General features: G+C 47.5%; 7 protein-coding genes across 7 annotated transcripts; 3 read left to right on the top strand and 4 right to left on the bottom strand.

Moving 5' to 3' along the window:
• Positions 1-237: 237 nt before the first annotated feature.
• Positions 238-1,737, bottom strand: GGS25DRAFT_485472 (Mss4-like protein). The gene is made up of 2 exons (XM_049260548.1): positions 937-1,737; positions 238-863 (listed from the first exon to the last, which is right to left on the bottom strand). Exons 1-2 carry the CDS (start codon positions 1,057-1,059, stop codon positions 441-443), a joined length of 546 nt encoding a protein of 181 aa, XP_049117593.1. The 5' UTR covers positions 1,060-1,737; the 3' UTR covers positions 238-440.
• Positions 1,738-1,965: 228 nt separating this feature from the next.
• On the bottom strand, positions 1,966-5,944 carry GGS25DRAFT_485462 (L-Aspartase-like protein). The gene is made up of 19 exons (XM_049260547.1): positions 5,318-5,944; positions 5,238-5,249; positions 5,111-5,183; positions 4,883-4,990; positions 4,781-4,820; positions 4,654-4,676; positions 4,561-4,586; positions 4,412-4,469; positions 4,281-4,314; positions 4,128-4,203; positions 4,057-4,076; positions 3,835-3,982; positions 3,761-3,778; positions 3,470-3,587; positions 3,188-3,327; positions 3,076-3,116; positions 2,968-3,025; positions 2,801-2,892; positions 1,966-2,709 (listed from the first exon to the last, which is right to left on the bottom strand). The coding sequence occupies exons 1-19, from the start codon at positions 5,633-5,635 to the stop codon at positions 2,586-2,588; spliced, it is 1,527 nt and encodes a 508-aa protein (XP_049117592.1). The 5' UTR covers positions 5,636-5,944; the 3' UTR covers positions 1,966-2,585.
• Positions 5,945-8,409: 2,465 nt separating this feature from the next.
• GGS25DRAFT_485457 (kinase-like protein) lies at positions 8,410-11,972 on the top strand. Its single transcript, XM_049260546.1, has 7 exons — positions 8,410-9,152; positions 9,290-9,412; positions 9,514-9,625; positions 9,703-9,907; positions 9,978-10,133; positions 10,204-10,655; positions 10,710-11,972. The coding sequence occupies exons 1-7, from the start codon at positions 9,110-9,112 to the stop codon at positions 11,236-11,238; spliced, it is 1,620 nt and encodes a 539-aa protein (XP_049117591.1). The 5' UTR covers positions 8,410-9,109; the 3' UTR covers positions 11,239-11,972.
• A 193-nt stretch (positions 11,973-12,165) lies between these two features.
• On the top strand, positions 12,166-15,589 carry GGS25DRAFT_222903 (HET-domain-containing protein). Its single transcript, XM_049256982.1, has 4 exons — positions 12,166-14,670; positions 14,825-14,917; positions 15,027-15,038; positions 15,131-15,589. Exons 1-4 carry the CDS (start codon positions 12,546-12,548, stop codon positions 15,445-15,447), a joined length of 2,547 nt encoding a protein of 848 aa, XP_049117590.1. The 5' UTR covers positions 12,166-12,545; the 3' UTR covers positions 15,448-15,589.
• Positions 15,590-16,399: 810 nt separating this feature from the next.
• On the bottom strand, positions 16,400-18,754 carry GGS25DRAFT_222925 (PAP1-domain-containing protein). Its single transcript, XM_049256983.1, has 4 exons — positions 17,923-18,754; positions 17,120-17,864; positions 16,758-17,058; positions 16,400-16,683 (listed from the first exon to the last, which is right to left on the bottom strand). The coding sequence occupies exons 1-4, from the start codon at positions 18,427-18,429 to the stop codon at positions 16,500-16,502; spliced, it is 1,737 nt and encodes a 578-aa protein (XP_049117589.1). The 5' UTR covers positions 18,430-18,754; the 3' UTR covers positions 16,400-16,499.
• Positions 18,755-22,121: 3,367 nt separating this feature from the next.
• Positions 22,122-23,555, top strand: GGS25DRAFT_530708 (BSD-domain-containing protein; the record flags this gene model as incomplete). Its single annotated transcript, XM_049265414.1, has 3 exons — positions 22,122-22,334; positions 22,408-23,119; positions 23,173-23,555. The coding sequence occupies 3 exons, from the start codon at positions 22,122-22,124 to the stop codon at positions 23,553-23,555; spliced, it is 1,308 nt and encodes a 435-aa protein (XP_049117588.1).
• Positions 23,556-23,794: 239 nt separating this feature from the next.
• GGS25DRAFT_520415 (Pre-rRNA-processing protein TSR2-domain-containing protein) lies at positions 23,795-24,512 on the bottom strand (the record flags this gene model as incomplete). Its single annotated transcript, XM_049263878.1, has 2 exons — positions 23,795-24,384; positions 24,482-24,512. 2 exons carry the CDS (start codon positions 24,510-24,512, stop codon positions 23,795-23,797), a joined length of 621 nt encoding a protein of 206 aa, XP_049117587.1.
• Positions 24,513-24,858: the final 346 nt, after the last annotated feature.

Raw genomic sequence — 24,858 nt, 5'->3', positions numbered from 1 at the left:
GGAAGATCTAGGCATTTCTGACCAATCACGAACATGTTGAAGTATACAATATTCATTTTATTAGTTGCTCTAACTTCCAAGACTAAAAAGTTCACCGTTGGCGCCCGCGGAGAAGAAGAATAACGGGTGTTGATTCGCTCCGCTGTTTCACTTTCACATGTCGAACCCGATTCACTAGAGAATCTTGCATCTCCGGTTTGTATTTGTTTTCCTTTTTTATTATTTTTCTGTTTATAACTCATATGAACCTTGGAAATGTAAAGTTCATCATATACTGTACTGTGCCATAATGCCACATGCCGCGTGCCGTACGCCATGCATATGTATGTCCAACCTTCACCTTACACAAAACGTCACGAGAAGTACATAGGTATGTATTCAACCGAAACTCTGGATGCATTGTAGGTACCTTCCTACATACCTAAGCACACCAAAAGCCCTCACAACCTCGAAACAAACGCACTCCCCCCCTCAACCCTCCCCACCCCTTCCGCCCCCATAAACCAGCCCACCCTATCCTTCACAAACTGCTCCACCCTCGGCCTCAACACCGTCTCGTGCAGGCTAAAATCATCCACCGTGCCTACGCGCAGGATATGCTGGCCCGGGAAACCGGCGCCGACGCGGTACATGAGGGTGCCGCAGGTGGCGCAGAAGTAGTTCGTCATGCGGTGGCCGGAGGCGATTGTGCTTGATTGTCCGTAGGTTTTTAGTTGTGGCTGGGTGTTGTTGGGGCCGCCGCGGAGGTGCCGCAGGGAGGCGCTGGTGACGACGAAGTTGGTCGCGAACATGGAGGCAGTGATTTTGCGGCAGTCGGTGCAGTTGCAGACGAAGGTTGTGACGAGGCCGGGGGCGCGGAGAGGCTAAAGGAGGGAGGGGATGTTAGGGGTGGAGGTGAGGTGAGAAAGAAAAAGGGGGGGATGGGTATGTACGCACGAATGCGAGCTGGACTGCACCGCAATAACAGGTCGCTGTCGCCTCGTCCTCCGTGGACCAGCCATCGTTGGCGGCGCCGGCTAGAGGGAAGTAAGACTTGGATTTGTCAGGGGCAGCTGCCATGGTGGTAGATTCCTCTTTTTTTTATCTCTCTCTTCCTTTCTGCTAACATTAAAATCAGTTATGGGAAGAGTCTGTGGTTTCAACTGGTAACGTACTTCTTTGATCAAGTCAATAGTTGCTACTATTGTCTAGCAATGGAAAAGATTGCTGCTGCTTAGGTAGTTCCAAGTAGTAGATAAGTATATACTTGAAGCTTTTGATAGAGCAAATAGTAGTAGGATGTCGCAATTAGTTGATTCTATCAACTTTTCTAAACATCAACCTACTCCTGGGATATGATCTCGACTTTATAGATCTCCCCCAAGCTACGGGAAAAAGTCAAATAAAGCATATAGTTCCTCACTTGTCACACATACCCTCCCTTTGATGCTTTCTAATTCAAGCCATTATTCAGCATACCTACAGCTGAGAATATCATTCTCCCGCACATACTACGTCGTGAACTCGACGATGGCCGACAAAAAGCATAGAAAGCTTAGTAATGAACCAGGAACAATATTTCTTAGACTTCACCTTCTGCTCATCATGCATCAAAACCACCACACCCCGCGGGATCATTATCCCTAGCTCATAGCCTCATGGAGACTACCTACCTAGGTAGGTAGCAAAGTTTGGCTAATATAGTATAGGTTCGTCGTGTGATAGCTGATAGCTAATGGCAGCGAGTCTACAGGTTAGTAGTACAGGGCCCTGACCTGACATGCAGGAAAGCTGCCTAGAAGCGCCAGTAACCTGTTCTGGAATATGGTATGGTCGATGCATGCATACATACACATGCATGCAGGACTCATACACTAAGGTATATGCTATTAATACTATAACCTAGCTGGTTAGGATGGGTAGGCAGCGGGTTTTTATGAGGATCACCGTCTATATGCATATTTGTATCCGCAGGAGCTAGAAACTCCGCATCATCGTCATTCTGTCTACCTAGGTATTCTAGCCTTCGTCTGGAAAAATGCTACCCTACCTACCCACCTAGTAGGCATATACGTCATGCATCCATGTGGCACAGCAGGCTCACTATTCTCTGTCTACCGGTATTGTACAAAGTATTACCAATTGGTCCACTTGAGGAGCAAACAGTGGACATCTACCGAAATATTTCAGGGGCCATGAACTTCGACTGCTTCGAGAAGCTATTTAGCTTACGCAACCTCGTGCGGACTATCGAGTCCTTCACCGCTAAGCCAGCCTTGTCCCAGATCTATTTCATTCCTTTCACATCTTTAATCTTCCAAATAGATACTCAGTAATCATTTTATTGCACTGTTCGGAATGAACAGCTTAATAGGGAGCCTTTTTATTATACACGGCGGCAGCGCCTGGGGCTGTAGGTAATCCACGGATGTCATGGAACGAGAACTGATCAAGGAGAGACATGTTCCTCTTCCCGCACAGCGCCCAGATCACCGAAAGAAATACGCAATGACATCGAACCCGATTCTTAAGAGAGCATTGAACTTTTCATCCTTTTTTCTTTTCGTCACCCACAATATCCGCATATGACCGTGAGATTGGCCCATCTAGACATCGAGTTCGGCAGTAGCAGATTCCGAAATATACTTCCTGTATGGCAACAACGCCTTCTCTACAGGACCGCCGGCACCACAATACTTCTCCACAATCTCTACGCTACGGCCAATGTAACTGTAGTAAAACCCGGTTAGTGTGCTATAACAAGCAACACGATCCCGTAGGGGAGTCGTGCGAGGGCTTTGTTAGAAGGAGTATAACTTACAGATCAGCCTGGAACATAGAATCCAGTTCGCCCCAGATAGGCTTGAAGTACTCTGTTTGTCGGATTCGCTCAATCAGGTCATTTGCCTTGCCCTATAAGCCATGGCTTTCATTAGTAGCCACTTCATCTAGGCCGCTTCGAGGCATATACGTAGAAGAGCTACATACCTCATTTTTGACGACGCTTGCTGCTTGATGCGATAAGACTCGAATTTCTTCGTGTGCCCTAGTAAACTTAGCATCAATCACATTCGTCTATTTGAAGCAAGTACTCACTCTTGTCGGGAAGCCCCTAAAGCTACAAGACGCATAATGATCTATAGTAGTAAGAGGTGAGCAAACGCCTTGAATATTGTCAAAGTAGCAAAAAAAAAAAAAGGCGAAATACCGTTTCCGTGATCATGAAGGGCAGCTCTTCATTCAGACGATTCTGGATTCTCTTTGGGTATACTACCAGTCCGTCTGAAATGTTGTCCAGTCCAATGAGAATGGCTTCAGCCAATAGGAACATTTCCGGAATATCCATTCCTGGTTACGCTTGTTAGTTATCATGTGGCATATAGTTGCGCTTCTGGACTTAAAGACTCGAGCCTCTAGTCCCTATAGAGAACCCCTTCAATATGATATTGGGGGCGCCAAAATCAGTAGAAACTTCACGATGAGCACTTACTGCGAATGGCAGAGTCATCAAGGGTTCGTTCCATCCATTGGTCCGATAACGTGTTAGCGAAACTTGCCGGTTTTGCCATTAGCGCGCGAGCCAACGCCGAGCATCTTTCCGCACGCATCTGTAATAAACATTAGACAGCTGCAGATAGGATAAATTATAGAAGGGGGACGGAGGAACAGAATATTTGAGGTGTTGGGTATGCTGGGGCGTATTAGGGGCTTCTTAGACAAGAATATGGATGACTAAGCCAATAAAGGGGGGCAATATAGGTAGAAAAATATAATCTCTTACGGGATTTCTCTTGAAGGCCTAGATAATCTCGAGATTAGAAAAAGTTCACGAACAAGATTACTGGAATAACACACCATAGCCGAAGATCCAATCTGAGACTTCTCAAATGGCTCCTCGATTTCCTTCCACGATGCCAGGTGCCGAATATCACCACAGATCTTCTGCGCGGTGGCACCCAGACCGGACACGGCATTGGCGATGATCAAATCTACTTTACGAGTACTTCGTTGCTATGTTAGCTAATAGAATATAGTTATCAAATAAAGAGGCACAATTCAAAAAAGGGCAAGTCTTACTATGTCTGCGTAGAAATGTCCTGTTCGATATTAGTGAGATGTAACATGATGTCTGAGGATTTCTAACTTACATAGCAACCTGGGAAATCAAACTTTTTACAGAGCAGCTCGTTGAGCTTGTCGCACTTGGAAGAGTCGCCTCGAAAGCTACAGCGATCACGTATTAGCGTGGCATACTCAATCTTGACACGTCCCCAGAGGGTGCCTCCTATACAGGGACTTACATCTCCAAGAATGACGCCTGGGTTCCAGTTGTTCCTACATTATTATTAAGCACCAGCACGTAGCCAATGGGTTCGTAGCCTTGGGGCTATCGCTGAAACCACCGTGAAGCGCAAGGATTTAGATCGCTTACCTTGTGCGCCCCGGAACTTCAGCTTATTTCGTACTTCCTCAATACTCTCAAGGTCGAGCTGTACCTAAATTAGTAATGTTTTCCGAATGACTCGATACCCATATGCGCAACACAAGGCTCTCTACTGGGCGGTTAAAATATTTACATACCATAAGGTCTTGAACCCATTGCGCCGCTTTTCAGCTGTTAGCCATTGCTTTCTGGCCAAAGACAAATTGCAAACTAGGAACCCTCCGCCTTACCCCTTTTTCCAACACTGTGTGGCCTAGGAACATCTCAGTCAGTCTCAAAAAGAAATTTTAATGGTAAAACAAAGATGGCCTCTGTCACTCCTGCTAAGAAAATGGGGGTTACTAGGAGAATGCTTACTGGGCCGCTTGCAAATGAGTGTACGCGAGTGTTGGTTCGCCTACGATACGGTCAGCATAGTTTTGCAATCCCAAAAGGGGTAATATTGATCGGAGCACTCACCCTTCCATTGGAGAGCAAAAGCTGATAGGTTTGAAATGACCTTGGCTAGCTTCTTTAGTAGGAGATCCAAAGCATCTCGCATGATGATCAATTCGGCATTATCGGTGACTATTAAGGTACATGTCAGTTATTTCTTTGCCATTTATATGCGTAGCTGAACACTTTTTCTTTACCACTGTTGAATCGTTAGTCTCCTGGTAGTCAAGCAATTTGGAAAAGGGGAGAAGCACAAGCATGAAGTGGCGCCTAAGTGAATAATGCCAGCGGCGGATGGGGCAACAAGGCCATATGCGTGAACATGCTGTGCCCATGATTAGCTGTGGCTAAGAGGAATGTCGCAAAGGAAGCAGCTTACGGCCATGACATCCTGTGGCACATCTAGTTAGTAATAGAGCGAAGAAAGTGTGCACTGGCTATGCGACGGCTATTATTTACATGTCTACGCTTCTTCTCTTCAATACGAGCTGTCTCAAAATCGTCGTCAGTGACTATGAGGTGAGCTTTCATTTCATCTAGAGCCTCAGGAGTGATAGTAGTAATGCCGAGCTCCTTTTCACTCTCTGCGAGACCCAACCACAGTCGGCGCCAAATGGAATGCCTCGAACGTTGACTGAAAAGACCCATCATCTCAGGGCTACAGTAGCGGACACTTAAAGATGTCTGGTAAGTATCGAAAGACGAAGGTCTGGTCTTCTGCGCCTTTACACTCTGGAGCTCCTGTTGCTGCTCCAGAGGATGCTTGTCGCCTGCCATGTTGATATAGGATGAGCGATCTGACCCGCTCAATATAAAAATTGGAAGATACTATGTTGGTGAAGATATCTTGAGATGATTCTAAGATCAATTGTTTTAAATCAACGTTGCCAATTGCTCCTTAAAAAATGTAAGGCAATTATAAAAAAGTTGAGAAATTTTTGACGATGAGTAACTGCGGTCTTTAGTGTAGATCGGAAAGGTTCCTTACTGCGCATGTGTGTACTAGTAGTACAAGGTTGCTAAACCTAAGTTACCTAACGTTATTATTTGCTTTTGCATGTTGCAGTAGGGCTGTTTGCACAAGATATTCAAATCCTGCGCTAAAACTCAATTCTAACTTAAAATAGTACTAGTTTTTCTTGTCTCCCCGCCGCGGCAGATCGATGTCGGAGTCTTTTTCTTTCCTTTTCCTTTTCCTTTTTATTTTTATTTTTCTCTATTGTTTTTTTTTTATCCTTAGAAGCCTTTGAAAAGTTCAAGAGACTAGATGTTTTATACTTCAATGTTGTCACCGAGTTATGGGTCACATTGGGGGACAATTGATATAACCTAGTGATGTAACCTACATGTAGAGGAGAATGCCTACCAGTCCACAATTCCACGACCCTTCGCCAATACGACGTATCACCATCAGCAATAATATCATTGATTCAGTGACGTCGGTCGATATCCTAACTTTGAGACCTATGTGGTTACACCCACAATTAGAACAGCCACCCTACTCAACCTTAGCACACGGTTGACGAACAACTTAACACAATGACAATCTCACATTACATCTGTGCAACAACGTGGCCAGCAGGCATCGAAACCCGGTTAGTTTCATTCGCCATCTATGAAGGAACAAGTAACCTACCTACCTTGGTACACCTACATTGGTCCGAGGGCATTAATGTCTATCTTACGATTGGCGATCAATTTCGACAAGTGATCAACTTTATGTAGATATTTTCAATCAAAGGCTCTGACCTAACCCTACCACTATACTCAATTACTTGTAATCGAGTCGAGTTGAGAGTATACCTAGTAGTTAGTCAGATGCAATGATGCTACATGTACTAGAGTGCATCTGCCTTTATTCGTGGTATGGCCATAGAATTGTATAATGCTATCTTAACCTGAGGAACAATAGGCGATTTCTACCAACTCAAATCGATGATCTTTATGGTACCCTACCCCCCCTTACATCAAATTATATCTTAGGACAAGCCTTCAACCTTCGAGTGGTACTATTAAAGGACTTAAGCAATCGCTTCTTGGTAGAAGGATCGATATCTACGAGAAGCGTTATGCTCCTACCCAGATTCCTCAACGGGGCTCTTTTAATCTAGGCTGGAAGCTAGATGTTATGAACCGGACTCAGTCTGACGCCTAGCCCTGGGGGTCGAAGATTTAAGCTATGAGCAAATAGCTACCTATGCTTGAGCCAGGTCAGCAGCTTTCAGACGACCATTACTTATCTCCCAATCAAAAGTAATGATGTGGTTTGAAGGGTCATGGCTATGTTTTCGACCGACCTCTCGGAGGTATACCAACTACGTAGTGGTTAGCACACTCAAAAGGTAACGGTGGGAGAACGACTCTGTCATCGATTCTAGAACTCCGAACTTGTTCTATCCGCTGGAGGCTATATATATATATTGTGTGTAAAAGAAAGCCTATGGGTCAATAACTTGGGAGTTCCAAGAAGGGTTCTTCAACGGCGCCGGAATCCCCGAAAGCAACTTGACATAGGCAACACGAAGGGATAAAAAATGACAGCTGTTCGCCTAACTCGAGTCATGATATATCGCGTACTCCGCGAAGTAGCCCTACGGATCGAAAGTTTAAATATCCCGTTAGGTATCTGCTTTGATTGGCTGACTTGACTACATGGTTAGTTATTTAGAGAATACTTCTTTCATCTCTGGTCTGGTACTGTTAACGCATTACAAGATTGTCTTGAGGAATTATGATATGCTTGATTCCTTGAGCTCAAGATCCTGATCGACGTGAGGCACTCACCTTGCGTGTTCGGCGGAACATTCCGTGCATATAACTGTAGCCTCTTACAGCTAAGGGGCGTTAGTTAGACGTACCCGTCCAGCCGTCTTCCTAGCACGAAATGTAAGCCTCAAACATCCGATCGATTTTCATAAAAATTGGACTGATATATAATCAATAAAAGGCTTGTTGTAACGAGGTAGGTTAGGTTTGAAGGTATGTATCCAAGAAGAAGAGATTATAGGTAATAGGTACCTAACCTAGCAGCTTATTAGTTGAAACACACCTCAACGCTATAGGTACTAGGTAGTTAATTCTAACCTGGTTCAGCCAGATGGTACTTTGCTTGGTACTTAGTACTCCAAATATGGATTCTCTTTAAAGTGGGTGAGATGGGGTTACTCGTGGGTTGACAAGGTTGGAAATTGAGGGTGGAGTGTTATAAGTATGGCAAGTGTGGGATGCTACACGCTAAAGAGCACATGGGACTCCGCAGCTGAGCGACGCCGATCTATCTGCAAGCCCCACAAAAGGTTCTTGATTGTCTGGGCTGTCTGAGTACATATATACATGACTTCGAATGTACTTATAATCAAAAGGATACATGCACAGTACCTACTCAAACATCGAGGTTTCCAATAAACTCGGACCGTAACAGAGTATGCACCTGAGTATTTACTTAGTAATATTTCTCTTACGAGGTACCTCCAACGGGCTGCAGTGATGTAGTACCTCCATACAAACATAGTACATTCCAAATGTTAAGATGTAAATACATATATGTACATGACATTGAACGCTTATCCATCTGCTCGCAGTTCAATGTTCCAATTGGCAATTGCAAGCATTGAAAGCAACATTGAACAAGCAAGCGGCAGTAGGAGGTAGCAACAAGAAAGTAGTTGCATTCAACTTATTACATACCTACCTACCTTTAGTAGATGCACTCTGGTTCTTAGTCGACTCTCAAATCAACTCTACCTACTCAACTTAACTCAACTCAACTCAACTTACCTTTTTCAAATCATTCCTTCTTTTCGTCTTTTTTGACTCTTCCTATTCCGTCGCATATCTCAACTCCAGCCCCCAGTGCTGTTGAGTCTACTACGTACTACGTACTTTGTACTATTTTCTACAAACATTGAACTCCTTACACATACAACTAAACTACTTAATACATGAAATAACGGCGCCAGTCAACCAGACTAGGAATTTTGTAGGGATCTTTTCGAAGAAGTGGATCACTTCTTGACCTCCTGACATCCCATTCCGAGGTCCTCCCTATCATTACTTTCTGTCGTTTTTTTGCGCTTAATTATTTGTCTGCCTCTTCTCTTGGTATTTTTCTGAACTGCCCATCGTTCGTTTAACTCGTTATCGTCTTCAGCGTTCTTGATGCTATTGACCTATTGGCTTATTGAACAATACCAATACAAGACCAATTCAAAATTAAGCAAACTGGCTTAACACACTAAACTCTATCTTGCAATGGGCAACAATCAAGGCAAGCCCGTTGACCTCAACGGCGAAGGTATGTTTCTTACTTGTTACCTACTGTTTCTCCCTTGAGGGGGGCTATATAGGATTCCGCCCGTTGTCTCGGAACTGTCACTTGCCCAACCAACAACGCGCTCCTTTGGCTGACCTACCATCTTTACCGCTTCTTAGTAAACCTCAACCATTTCCGATTATTACGAGTAGTCGGCCGCGGCGCCTTTGGCAAAGTACGGATAGTCGAAAGGAAAGATACAAACTTATCCTTCGCGCTGAAATATATTCGCAAAGATGAGGGTACGTCGACCCTGGGCAATGAAAGCCATCCCTGGCCAGAATTCCCATCATGATACATAATAGAAGAATATTCACATGTTAACATCCCTTCCCTTCTACAGTCGTACGCTCCGAAAGTGTTCGAAATATCATACGAGAACGTCGCATGCTCGAACATGTGAACCATCCCTTTATTTGTAACTTGCGTTACAGCTTTCAAGATATCGAGTACATGTATGCTTTCCCCACCATAACACCGACATTGTCCTTGTCAACGGGAGCAGCTTGCCTAATATGACAACTTCCAATAGGTACCTCGTGGTTGATTTAATGAGCGGCGGCGATCTACGTTTCCACATCTCAAGAAAGACATTTACCGAAGAGGCTGTGCGGTTCTGGATAGCTGAGCTAGGTTGTGCTCTCAGATATATACATGGACAGGGTATAATACATCGTGATGTAAAGCCGGACAACGTATTGTTGGATGCTGATGGTCATGTCCATCTGACTGATTTCGTAAGTCTTTTCACCCTGGCGCATGGTTCCAGGCAGCATAACTCTAAACAGCTAACCTTTTGCTATCCAGAATGTCGCATCGGACGTTGTACCCGGCAGAGTTCTTACGAGCAAATCGGGAACACTAGCATATCTCGCCCCCGAAGTCTACGCAGGCAGAGGCTACGATATTCGAGCCGATTGGTGGTCATTGGGTGTCCTCTTCTACGAATGCATCTATAACAAGGTATATATCAAACTAACTTCATAAGGGTCCGAAAGCTGTTAGTCTATAAATGTGCTTACCAAGATGATAGCGACCGTTCGAGGGCAACTCGGAAGCGACATTGACGAACGTCATCCTCGGCGCGAACCCGAAGTTTCCTGTCACCCAACCCCCCGTCTCGCTGCCGTGTTTGTATGCCATTGGTGCGGCCCTCAACCCGAACCCTGACAAGAGACTCGGTCATACATGGGAAAGCTTCATATACGAGCCCTTTTTCCAATGCATTGACTTCATAGCTTTGGAAAGGAAGGAGCTGGAGCCCGTGTTTATCCCATCATCAGAAAAGACCAACTTCGATGCTACCTACGACCTAGAAGAATTATTACTAGAAGAAGCGCCCTTGGAAGCCAGGGCACGAAGGCAAAAACCCAGAGAGAGGTTAAAGGATGATGCTACCGAAAAGGAGATTCGGGAAGAGGAACTGTATCTCACTATAGAGCGAGAATTCCAGCCGTTCGACTACACTGTGGCGGCCTATAAGAAGTGAGCATTTTCGTCTTTCTTTCTTAGCCATTGTACTTGCTAACTTGGTATTAGACTTACGGGAATAAATGGCGAAGAGATCTGCGATGACGATTCTAACCCCGGTCCAGCTAACCAAGAACCCCAAGCCATTAGCACGAACGATGTTAAGCCGGCTCCAACTGGCAATGGGGTTCCACAGCCATCCTATCAACCCACACCTGCTCCGGGATCAAGCCCACCAGACAAGGCCTATCCGAATCCCACCCGACCAGCACCGGCCACACCACGACAGCAGCCGCCACCGCTACCGTCCTATCACCGAGCATATAATAATAAGAGCATGTCTCAATCGTCAGGAATACAAGTCAAGTCGCCAACCGGTGGGATGTCAGTTACTCTCGATGACACTGGCAGCTGGTCGGATCTGGCGCGTAGGGATGCCACCTTGCCTGCTGATGCCAATGCTATAAATGACGATAAGCCAGGCTCAGGGAGCGGCGGCGTCTTTGGGATTTTCGGTCGAAAGAAGAGGGGCCACAGTCCGAAACCAAAAGAGAGGGGAGTTTTGGGTAAAGAAGGAGCTCGACAAGTGGTCGGTTGATATTATCACAGCATTTGATATCATAGCGTACATTGATTATCTTTGAGTACGAGGAGCGAGCGAGCTTGCGGGAACTTTCGTGGATCTATTTACTTGTTATACCCGTCTTCCATCGCAGAAAGAACATCTCGTTTGATCTTCTTTTGCGGGCCGAAGCCAAACCCCCGAGCATACTATATGCAAGTCTTCATTAGTAGAAGACTGAATTCGACACACCAAACAATCCGGCGGTCACGATATCCTCGTCAATTCTTAAATGGATTGAGAGCAAAACCGTACCCATGGACTGCAAGCATACAACGAGCCGGATCACACACACCTGGGCCTCACCATCACCATCCGTTTCGAGTGAGATTTTCAGTCGGGATTTAATACAGCTTGTGACTCGTCAGTGACAAGCCCCGGTTTAGTTTACGGAAGGCCTATTCAAGATGAAATGAAGTTGTTATGACGCCCGCATGGAATTTCCCTAATTGGCTACGTCAATGTTATGGCTCACGGCTTACAGCTGATGCAAGCTGAAACGGGATTTACAAGATCCGTTGGTGGCAGCAATCAGCGAGGGAGACGAGACAGTGACGTAGGTAGGCAGGTTAGGATATTGGGTAACAACGGAGGCGTATAGACACACTATTACTACTAGGTACAGTCGGCATGTTCTATAGTGGTGGTGGAGTATTGGGGTGTTCAGGCCACCGCTCTGCAGAGGGCATGAATATACATATTTTTATGAGTGTCGTGTCTAAATTGAATTACGATATGTCTCGTGATTGCACTAACTTACTGGTAACTGGGTAGGAAGAGCTGATACATGTGCAATAAGCACGAATGCTAGAGCAAACTGCGAACTGGGGACGTGATGTGATGTGGTATGAGCTGAAGATGGACTAATGCAGGTCTAGCTGAGCTTGCAAGCCACACACATGCCTAAGCCCTTTCCTTATGGCTGTGTTCAAGAGATTGGCAATGATTTCAATTTGATTCTTCTTAAATGACGGAATAGGAATTACCAAAAGCGTGCGCGATTTAGAGGCCTCACGAGTAACTGCGGCTTCAGGTTCCAAGAGGCTTCAGCCATAAGCACTTGGGAGTAGCGTCAAGCCAATGAAACGGTAACTATCTACATAACAGTGTGCGTGGATTTAACTTTGGGCTGTTGACGATAACAAAGTAGGTAAGTATAGACTAATAATGGCCGTCTGAGCCGAGATTATGTATGGTTCTGGTCTTATAACCGTATAACTCCTTTATTACCAGACCGAATCCGGCATAGCATACAAGCCACAATCAAGCCCGTCACCCTTTCGATGACGATGAAGCCATACCAGTATGTTCCTTTGGACCACTCGTCCGATGATATCCGTCTGGTCACCATCCTACCAGGGAAGCCGAGCGACCCGATCCGGATCCGGATCACACACGCATCGCTCGCCATTCCACCACCACCTATCACAGTAGACAGCGATGAGAAACAGAAACCGAAGCCGAGGCTGTCGTTGAAGGAGATACGCAAGACGCTTCCGAACGGATGGGCTGCGCTGGAGACTTTGGAGGGGAGGATCGTGTTTTGGAATAGGGGGAAGAGGCACTCGTCTTGGATCCATCCGAACCCGAGTTTCCCCCGTCAGGCGTACCATGACCCTGTCGATGGAGATGGAGATGGAGAAAATGGGCAATCACAGGTCCCCTCCTACGAAGCCCTGTCTTACACCTGGGGCTCCCCTGAAGATCCCCAGGAAGCCATCGTCGAAGAAGGCTGGGAAGACGAGACGCCACCACCACCACCACCCACACCATCTGGTGAAAAGCGTGGTCGCGTGGGGGATGAGGGGTCTCAGCTATCATCCCTACCCATCTCCAAGAACCTCGCAGAAGCGCTACAGAACCTTCGGTTCAAGGACAGCGCCCGCGTCATGTGGATCGACGCGCTCTGCATCAACCAGTCCGACGTCCGCGAAAAGGCCGCGCAGGTCAAGCGCATGGGGCATATCTACCGCCTCGCGCGCCGCGTCGTCGCCTGGCTCGGCCCCAGCTGCCCCACCAGCGGACTCGCGCTGTCCGAGATGGCCCGAGTCGGCGAAGGGGTAGAGTGCTCGCGCGACCACTGGATGCTTCCCTCGCCCGGATGGGGGGGAGGAGGAGGAGGAGGGCCGAACTGGGCGGATCCGCGGGCGGCGCTGCCGTACGATGCGCAGGCGTGGGACGCGATTGCCCGGCTCTGCGCGCGCGAGTGGTTCGCGAGGCTGTGGATCATCCAGGAGATTCACTTGGGCGATAGCGCGCGCTCGGTCTTGCAGTGCGGGCGCAGCAACCACCCCGACGACAACAACACCAGCACCAGCACCAGCACCAGCACCAGCACCAGCACCAGCACCAGCACTGCGACAAAAACAACGATCCCCTGGCCCCTCTTCCGCCGCGCCCTCCGCGCCATCTACGCCAAGTTCTCGCACGCCCCCACCCCCCTGCAGCAGCGCCTGCGCGGCCTCAAACAGCTCACCTCCGACGTCGGCGGCAAGACCCTCGACGCGACGCTGCATCAGCATGCCGACCGCCGGTGCCAGGACCCGCGCGACAAGGTGTACGGGCTGCTCAGCCTCGTCGCGCCCGCGGTCCGCGCGCGGATCGTCGTGGACTACGAGCTGCCGGTGGCGAGGGTGTACGCGCAGGCTTTCAGGGCGGGGGCGGAGTGCGAGCGGAGGGTCGAGCAGCTGGTTTACGGGGGGCTGAGGTATGCGATTTTCAGACGGGAGGCGGGGGAGAAGGGGTTGCCGTCGTGGGTCCCGGACTGGGAGCGCGAGATCCGGGTCACGCTGCCGAGGGGCCTGGGGTTCTGCGCTAGTGGTGTTTCGGCCTTTTCTTCTCCTTCTTCTTCTTCTTCTTCTTCTGCCTCGGATGGCTGTGGCGAGTACTTCTCTCCGAGATTGCGGGTCAAGGCGCTGCGCTTCTCCCGCGTGGTGGGGGTCAGGAAACAGATCGAGGCGCGGGATTTCGGGGAGTTGGTGGATGTGTTGGGGGGGATTGTGGCAACGCCGCCACCACTGCCGACGACGACGACGACGACTACGACGACTACGACACAGGTAGAGGTGGATGCAGGGGAAGGGGGGAAGGATACGCACCGCCTAAAATACCCAAGCAGCAGCAGCAGCAACAACAGCGAAGGCAAAGAAACGTACGCCGAAGCATGGCTTGCCGCGCTGACGCGCGCCCGCTCCGAGGACAGACTCCCCGCGTGCGGGTTCCCGAGTCTGGCGCTTATTAAGGCGGCCTTTGGGATTGCGGGGGATGGGGAGATGATAACGGAGAAGAAGAGGGAGGAGTTGCTGCCGGCTGAGTATAGAACGCTGGTTACGGGGTGGGCGCGGTGGAACTTTGGGTTCGAGCTGGGGAACGGGTATGTGGGTGTGATTAATGGGTTTCCGATGAAAGGTGAGTTTGGCTTTTGGCCCTCCTTTTTTGGTTGTTGTTGCGTGATGTTTGGGTATTGTAGTAGGTAGATGTGATGTAATGGGATGGGATAGAATAGGGGGAGTAATGGGATGCTACGGCTTGGTATGATTTGGCTAATAAATGGAGGATATAGGCGACGAAGTCTTTGTCGTACTAGGCTGCGATGTCCCGATGCTTCTGCGCCCCAAGTCGGATGGCGAGTATCAAGTTGTGGGGGATTGCTACGGTATGTGGTTTTCCTTGGAATTTGTTCCTATAATACCCCCTTTTCCCCTGTCCCCTTTCCTCCAGGCGTAAATCAACGATTTACCTACTTACCTCCTGCGTATTTCTAGTCCACGGAATTAGTAAGTAACCCCTTTTATACCCGATCCATACCTCCCCTTATCCCCCTATCTCCCTAACCCCCCTCCACTTGACTAACCCAACACCCACCCAGTGGACGGCGAAGCCCTCCTCGGCCCTCTCCCCCCGTCCTGGCGAATCGTCATGACGCAAGAAGAAGACGGGATCCCACGACCTCGCTACATCCACACCACCACCACAACCTCAACAGACCAAGACCCACGACTGACAGGCATCCCAATGGCGCCCGACTGGCAAGCCGGCGCGTGGGAGCGGACCCGCGTCGACCCGAACAACTGCTGCCGCTTCCGGAACACGCGGACCGGCGAGGTCGTCAACTCGGACCCGAGGCTGTTCCCCGAGGCGCTGGAGGCAAGGGGGGTGGATGTGAGGACTATTACGCTTGTATGATGGATACATGGATGGGTAGGTTCCTACCTACATATGCTGGGCATAGGTAGGGGGCTATCTACTATCGCCTTCCCCCTCCCAGTAGACGTCACGGGGTAAATATACAGTGATTAAGTTGCACAACATGATTATCAAGTATGAAGAACTCAGACATCATTATTCCCGAGGGGACGATTCGCCCCTCCTATATTCATCACCTTAACGATATTGACATTTCCGAGAAATTGTCCAAAATCCAGCTATTTCATAATATCATCATTAAATCGATTATACATCTATCATAGATGCGTGGCGCCTCAGAAAAGGTTCGTGGTACCTTACGTCTTCATAGGAGAGCAATGCCCTCACTCTTCGTGCATCTAACAGGCTCACAATTCACATTACGCACTCAATCATGATCCCAAGTTTCGTATAATCCACGACTTTCAATTGTGTGGCGGAGTACTATACAAAGAAAGACATACAAATGCCATCTCGAATGAAATGTCCCTTGAAAGTCCTCTGCTCATGAGAGTGGTGTATGTGAACACCTCCATCTCCCAGAACATCAAATCATCAGCTGTCATCATCATCGTGCCACCTTATTTCATGTCCCCCTAACTGTCACGAATAAACACCTGTTGATACGTGTACCCCAAATATTTGGCTTCGGCTACACTCGGCTTCGTGAAATGTGGCCAATTGCCCCCAAAATATTTACCATCCTGTGCCCGGAAGTGGGCAGATACGGTGCAAGGAAATGGATATAAGCTGAGAATAATAGTGCGTAGTAGTGTATGTTGATAACAGTGATTTTCCGCCTTTCTCTGTCGCAAATGCAACTCCGGTTCCCAATGAGTGGTTTATACGACATAAGAGACTAGAAGATACTGGTGATACCTTCTAGATGACCGATCCCATTGCCATGTACGTCGTAAGCCTGTAAGAGGTAATTGGTAGCCTCTATTACCACGTCGTTTCCGTAAATGAATAATATTTCCTATTTTGACCCAGTGAATCGTGGCTGTTGCTGGTGGTGGCACAATGATGGTAGTGTTGATAAAAGGTAGTAATTACGCCCTCGTGGTACAGTTTCCGGCGTCGGAGCCAAGGTACTTTGTCATCACAGCCTTGAAATCTTGTTCGTCGACAACGGCCCCTGTGCCGCCACACTTAGCCTTCTTTTGGAGGTCAGAACAAAGTCCATCAAGGTCGAGATCGCCATTTTGTACTCGGGGACAGGACTGCAATTTCTCCCTGTTATGATATGTTAGCAATCTATTCACTCATTGTGTTATGTATTCCTGCGAGAAAAGAGTGTTTCCACGTACCAAATGTTAGTGCAAGTAAGCAGCTTCCCGTTCTGGCCCGTGATGATGGTATCCTCTGACTCCTTTCGGGCATCAATCTCGGCAATCAAGTTCTTCTTTGGGCTTGGCGCCACATTGAAAGGTGTTGTGAAGTCAACATCGAAAGCGTCATTAAAGAAACTGTCATCGAACGTGGTGTTGGCTAAGACATTCTCCTGCGGTTCTCGATACTCGCCGAAAAGCTGTGGATCAAATTGGCCTCCATTCTGCTGTGACAACCAGTCAAAATTGGAAAAGTCCATATTATTGAGATTAGCGAAGTCTGTTAATCCTATTAGCGATCAAGAAGTTGATGATTTATGACGGGAACGTTGAAGACGTACGGGACATGGAGTCACTCGTCAGCGATGGTTGCTCCTCGCCAATTGTGGTCAGAGTATCAACGGGCTTGAACCCTAGCGGTGATTGAGTAATTGGTTCAGGAGAAGTTCCGCAAGAAGAACTAGGACCTCCATTAGAGTTCGCCGTTGACGAGCCGGGAGAATCCGAGTTTGCTCCATTCGCGCTGTAGTGGCTTGAATCCACGCTGGTCCTTGATACACTGCCACCAAAGGTACTTTCGTAAGGGGAAGTCGATGACTTATTTGAAGAATTCTTCGGTGCAGCATCTGAGTTCTCCCGACTCTTCATCGAGTTGGGGCTGGCTAGCCCCTGACCCTTGCCCTTTGGGCTAGTTTGGTTATTCGAGGCACCGTTAGACGACGATGATTGGTGATATATCGACTTAACACCACTCAAGTCGTTCGCCCCAGGTAGGACGCCAAACTTGGGAAACTCGAATTGAAAATTGACATCGTTCAAATTCTGTAGCGCGGCACTGCCAAAGGCCTGGTTTCGTTGCGCCATACTCGTGACTGGATGGACATTGTTCATCAACGATAGTTTTTTCTTGTACTCGCTTAGCTCCATCGTTAGTTTATCAATCTGGCTGCGCAGTTGTGAATTCTCGTTATTTGTGGCCGTAGAGACTTTTTCCAATTCTTCCACCTTCGTCTCAAGATCCTTCACGTGCTTCTCCTTCCGCTCCCGGAATGCTCGCTGGGCCGCGCGATTCTGAGCCTTCCTTTTCTATATTTTATGGTTAGATCAAGTTACTCTACCAAGGTGGATGATTGCCAACACTCACCGAGCTTGGCTCATTTGTAAGTGGCTTGCGACCTGGCTTCTTGGGAACCTTTCCTTCACTCTCTCTTCGCTTGCCTCCACCATCTTCCATGTCATCTTCATCATCATCATCTGGGTGGCTTCTCTTGTCGGGAGTGTCGTTCTCTGGAGAGCTAGACTTAGAGTCATCCTTGGGCGAGCCACCAGGAAGATCTCCGATCATCTTGGCTTGACCATCATGGGTGAAGTCGAAGTCAAAGCTAGTATCAGGTGCTATGTCGTAGTCATAATCCAGGTAGGGGCTCTCTTGGATGCCGTTGGAAGTGCCCTCAGGACTATTAAAATTTGGGGTACCATTCTGATTCTCAACGGGGGACTTGGTCAAAGAACCAGGTGACAAGGACAGAGCATTGTTTGGGTTATTGCTGTTGCCGCCTTGCTGGTTTGATGTAAGCGCGCGAAAGAGCAGGTTCTGCTGCTGAGGCGTGAGGATGAAGTTGGGCAGAGAGTGAGCGTGAGTCGAGGCCATGGCGACTGTGATAGGAAGGAAGACGAATCAACAATATATGAATATGAATAAGTCACAGTTAGAAACAGCAAGGTAAAGATAAGTAAATAGATATGAATTGGATATATGTCAGTGACCCCTCTTAGTAGGGTGGGAAATTGTCAAGCGACGTGAGCCGATGCTATCAATGACGACGACTCGCGTATGTATGTGTTGGTTGTGTTAAAACGCAGCGATTGCCGCGCTTAGTGTCGACGAGGTCCTCAAAGCTTCAAAGATAATGAAGCTTGAGAAGCTGATAATTCCTGATGATCGAAGCTATCCACATCCAAACCGGTACAGATGATGCCTTGTGTGCAAGAACTAGGAAAGAAAGACAAAATTCGCCTCCTGGGGCCCTAAGGCTGAGATGGCGAGCGAACTGTATGGGGCAACGGCGTTTCTGGCCCTGAATTTTCTTTCGAGTGGCAGTTGACGTAGGGATCACACTGCTAACACACCCGGGGTCCCCGTTTACTTGGCTGATTGGAATAGGGATAGGATGGGACAGGATGGGATAGGATGGGATAGGATGGGATAGGATGGGATGTGGGATGGAATGGGGACAGCGTGTTAATGTTGAAAGAGAAATGAGGCTTGCGCAGTAGGTAATAGGTATGCAGAAAAGCGATCTACGAACAAGTTGCAGATACTAGGTAAGTAAGTATGTAGTGTATGATGTGAACTATTTTCACGATGGGAAAGGAATTTGAGAGAGGGGACCAGAAGACGGGCAATTTTCCGATTTGTAAGCGCAAGATTATATGGATATGGGCCAAAAAGGAATTTAATGTGGCGGGGAAGAACATTCAATTCAACTCAAGTGCTGAAGCCTACATGTACAGTACAGTACCTAGTACCGGTATATCTGCAGTGGATTTCGGAATTTCGGACATATCGGACTTTGAATGTGGCTGATTGTCCTTTATGTAACTATTAGATATAGTTATGTATCAATATGTATATATGTTACGTTCACGCCGTCTTTTTTCGTTTGTCTACTACTAGTACTACATATGTACATGTATTTCTCTTCTCTTTCTCGCTGAGAGCGATATCCTTTATTTGGCTGCATCCACCGAAGAGTGTCTCGAACCCTCGACAGCATTCCATTCCTTGTCTAGAAGCCAGTTTTTAGTCTACGGTAGTGTGACTACCACGCATGATATATTGCTGTACCTACTATGTAAGGTTACTTCAAGATGGTATTACTACCGGGAAAGATGCTCCTACTTGTACATGCGTGTGTGTATGTTGTAAGCCTTGATGGGCAAACCCCGGTTTCATGTCCAGTGCCTACATGCCTCAACCCAGTGCTTACCAGATTCGCTACCAATAGGTCACAGTATACGTTGACAAAGGCCACATTCACAAGAGAGATCTCCAATGAAAGTCTCTTACGCAACAGATGCGTGGGGGGGACATCGGAGACTTAGAACAGGTATAGACGGTCTATGTATATATATGTACATACTTGATATACGGTATGATACACAGTAGATACATTCAGCGGTACCATGCATCCATAGACGTATCATAAATGTACGGTAAGAACTTGTGCTACTGGCTACTAGATGAAACGGTCAGTTTGATAGGCCCGAGTCACGTTATCGGGGGTTGAATTTAGCCTTTTGGGTGGGGGAGGGGAATCAAAGACTGGGGTTAATAAGAACCAAGCGATTCTTATTCCTTGTTTCTTGTTTCTTGTCTCTTGTTATTAAAGCAAAGCAAAGCAGCATTGCATTGCATATCTTCACCGTCTGTCTTTGGCTCTAAACTCTGACTCTGACTATTTATGACTCAAACCGAAATCACCGATTTGGTTTCGGCTTAGGGATTCGGCCTGTCGGGTTAACTACCAATGACGACTCCCCGTCAGCTCGGTGCCTGGCGGTCGGGTCTGTGCCCGATGATCAGCACGCAGTGTCTCTTAGGAGAAGGCACTATCTTGGATAGCTTTGGTAACCGACTGGTCGAGCCTGGAAACAGTGAACATACTAGAAAGGTAGGTATTTAAATAGTTGAAGCATTGCAGGCATGATGCATCGCAGACTGGCTCGCCTGTACGAACCCCCCCCAAACAAAGATTCAATGTTCTTATTAGTGGTCGGGTATCGTATGGGTGCCGCTAAGCAGCAGCATAAGCCCTAGGCTGAGATTTGGCCACCTATGATATGTACATAGTGTACATATCATCGATATAGCCCGAGGAGTTACTTTTTTATACCTAGGTGTCTAAGTCCATAGTACACATAGTACAGGTCTGTAAAGCTGCCGAGTGTCGGAATTCTCACCTCACATCAATACTTACATAGATACATATGCACCACCGTAATTGATTTGAAATCGTGAGGGCAGCTCTACATATGTACAAATAATTGCGCACGCATGACAGGATACTGAGGATAGAAGATGCTGCTTTAAGGCGATAGGTATACATAGTGTAGATGAGCTGGTGACTGGGATCTGGTACATTCAAGATACGTAGGCGGAAACTTCTACGGTAAGTTCTACCTATGTATTGCGGACTTGCTCTTTTCGGCGTTGGTTCCCGCATCCATTCCAGAAGGATACCTACGTGTACCTAGGGTACATTGATAGTACGGTTCAAAGTTGGATGTACGTGCTATTTTATAGTAGAACATCCAACTTTGAAGTTGACTATTAATACATGTATGTAGGTAGTTACCTAGGTACATATTTTACAATTGAAGGTTCAAATGTTGAAGCTAAGCCACATCTACTATGATTGGCGGATTAGATCAATGGGAGCCGTTAGCCTATTAGTATGGCCTATCTAGTACCGTATATTTTCGGCATTATGGTCCTCTTGTTAGCTCCACTTATTAATGCGCTTTACTTAATTAGGGTGATTTACCCCAAGGTTTATTCAACTACACCTCATTTCGGAGGGATTCTTATCCGATTCCAGCAATATTAGCACGCAATGTCACGTGTCGGCACGTGAAACCTGCTCTCCAATATTTACGTTTATCTGTTATTTCTTGATAGATATATGAATATTTGAAGCTTCTTAATTAATGCATAACACTTTAAACCTATCCTTATTGAAAAAACATAGAAATAAGATAGGTAAAATTAGGATCACGTGGATTTTGATAACACTAGTACCAGAGCCTCAGCACTGAACTAACCAAATTGGGCAAGGTGCACAAATAAGTGGAGCTAACAAGAGGACCATAATGCCGAAAATATACGGTATGGCCAAGGCGATTGGTATCTTCTACGCTAAAATACGCCGCATAGGTATTGTACAAACAGCACTAATCAGAAAATAGGAGACCGCGTAGCCTTTCCGTGCTAAGCGGCGTCTCCAAGTTTCCATACGTCAATCGGCAGATGCCCACCATCAGCCTCGTTACCTTGTCACCGTCAATGCTAACCCCCAATACCGGAACATCAACATCAACCATTAATCATTTACCATCGACCATTAACCCAACATACCTACTAAGTACCTAACCATACATTTAGTAGATACTACCAACACAGTATTATCCCACGCCCGAGGGCACTTTTTGTGGCTTACGCATTACCCCTCCCTCTTATATTGCAACATTGAAGAGAATCCTATCCTAGGCTAGCAACACACTTGCTTGGTCAAGGTAGTATACCGGTTCATTTTTAAGGGAGTCTTACAACCTGACGTAACCATGGATCTCGCATACGACCACATAGCCGAAGAATCTTTCCCCAAGGACAGTAACGCCAATAATTCCAATGACAACAACCAGAATGCAGAATCCTCCTCCCGCAAGCAACCCGAGAATTCATTAAACGAAGACCTTCAAGAAGCGTATCGTGCATTCTCTAGCAGTAGCTGGGGCACCTGGCTCGGTGGAACTGTTGGCAATGTCATTAAGCAGGTATATTGGTCACGATAGCTGTTTCTAGCCTCTATATGTACCTATTTACTAATTGCTTTCCTTATCAAAATAGGGCGAATCTGTATACAGAGAGGCACAGCAAGAAGTCACTTTGCTAAGTGCAGACGCTACAAGAGGTCTTGCGAGCCTTCGCGCAAGAGCTATCTCCTTGACCACCCCACCCATTGTCACAGATCAGCCCCAGCACTCTGGCGACAGGGAGAAGGATGCCGAAACCACCCCGACAGCAGCCAAGGCCGGTAGCTCTGACGAAGCGACTAAGGAGTCCGAAACGGTTATATCACGATTGAAGGCGGAGGCCGCAAAACGACTAAAGGATATTCAACGTGCCGAGGAAGCTGCCGATGACGCTCTCTTGAAGTTTGGTGGGAACGTTCGAAATTTCTTCCGTGATGCTATCATCGTAAAGCCTGCCGCCGACAACGAGGACAGCGATGCTCGCCGTTTTGAAAGCAAGGATGATTCCGGCAAGCGAGTTATTCATACGTCGAGATACGATGCCCAAATTCACGTTCTTCACACAACTGAGAAGAGCTTTACCGAAGACCCAGCGAGTGCCGAGTATGTTACATGGTCAGAGACGTTCGACTTAGATGGTAAGACAGAGAGCATCAGTACCGATTTGGCCAAGTATCCGGAATTGCGGGTGAGCATGGAAAGACTTGTTCCTGACAAGGTGCCCTACGCCGATTTCTGGCAACGATACTACTTCCTCCGACACAGCATAGAGACTTCCGAAGCACGACGACGAGATCTATTAAAGGGTTGGTTGCCCTTTATTGTAAACTTTTTCAAGGCCTAGCTAACTAGTATCTAGCCGCATCTGCCGAAGAAGAGATCGGATGGGGAGAGGAATCTGATGAGGAAGAGTCTTCTGAAGAGGAGGAAGAGGAAGAAGAGTCTGATGATGAGGAGGAAGATACTACGCCATCCAAGTCGATAGCTAGACCTGCGAGGCCAGCCTCTACCGAATCCTCCACCACCATCCATCCGCCCAAGGCTGCCGCAGCCGACAAAAGTCAGCCGAAGCCAGCCGAGCCGCGCAAGTCAAATGACGAGAAGTCGCAACCCGACAGTGACACCAGCTACGACGTTGTTGGTGCAGCATCTGGAAACCCGAGCCAGGCACCCAGCAGCCCCAAGGAGTCTCGGAAGGTGGAGGACAGCGATAGTGATAGCGAGGATGACGAATGGGAGTGATTTCACCGTTTGAAACGAATCTTGCTGGCCTTGTCTAGAATGAATTGCCTGATTTCGAAATTCCCTTCGGCGTTGGTTGGTATTTCTGGATGGCTTTGACTTTGTACGCATGCTATTACTCGTCCGTCACTGTGTATATCCTTTCAAGCAGACTTTCATTGCAAATTCATGATGTCGCCATAACGACCCTATTCATTTAGAGTCTGTAATTCACGACTTCGGAATTCATATGCTTGCTCTCAACGCTTCTTTCGCGTAACTTTTGTAAAGCCATCGTCATCCACTTCTGGAGGTGGACGTTCTTTAGGAGCTGCCACCAAGGCGGGCGCCTCATCCATCTCAACGTCGTCATCATCATCTTCGTCATCATCTTCGCTTTCCCAATCTGTCTCTTGATCCCCGCCGTCCACCTCTTCCACCTTGACGGTCTTACCCTTGGTAGCCAGCCACCTCCGTCTTAGCTCCTCCACGAACTCGAAGTCGCCTGCGATGCACTGGGTGCGGGCTTTTATGATGCGCTCAGCAACCTCGACCTCCGAGTCATCATCAACGTTGGTCTCAAACTCATCCCACATGACCTGCAGCAAAGTGGCCTCGACGTCCTCGGCTTCGGGGTCCTTGGGAGGGCTCTTGTTCTTATTCTGCGGCTGGGACTGAAACTTGGCTAGGTCGACGATGCTGGGGAACATCTCCACGATGGCACCGGCGAACCAGTCGCGCTTGTCGTCGGAGTCGGGCCCGCCCAGGCTGTTCTGCACGGCGACTGTGAGGGAGAGCCATAGGTGTAGGGAGATAGCTACGCCTTGCTCGAATTGCTCCTGCCGGGTTTCTAATAGTTTTGTTCATTTTGGTCAGTAAATGAGATCATTATGCCTTTATAATACACGCTTAGGTTATTTTATATATATAAATATGATAATACATACCAGGCGACAGTTCTGCTTGCGAGGACGCCATTTTGTATAGTGACGATCACAGCTGCAATGGGTAGAGGGGCATTTGCGCAAAAAAGTTTCGCGATAATAATTTCTTGCACTATCAGTTTCTGCCACGGTTGACCGCATTGCACCGTATCGGGAAGAGGCCCCATGCTCCCAATTAAGATTCCAGATCCACGCTACTATGTACTATGTATGGATAAGCCGGGACCTATCATACCCTTGAACATCCATCCCGTTTTGGGACGGTTTCTCCGATTTTAGAAGCTAAACTAGTGGGAATGAGCTGTTTCGCTGCTTTCTAATTCGTTCTAAAGGGGAAACAAGCGTGATGACATCACCAAATAAAAAGTGGTTTGTTTGAA

This window comes from Hypoxylon fragiforme, assembly GCF_022984875.1.
Source record: "Hypoxylon fragiforme strain CBS 206.31 chromosome Unknown GGS25scaffold_4, whole genome shotgun sequence".
NCBI classification, from domain to species: Eukaryota; Fungi; Ascomycota; class Sordariomycetes; order Xylariales; family Hypoxylaceae; genus Hypoxylon; species Hypoxylon fragiforme.
This window is presented reverse-complemented; position numbering and strand designations above follow the sequence as displayed.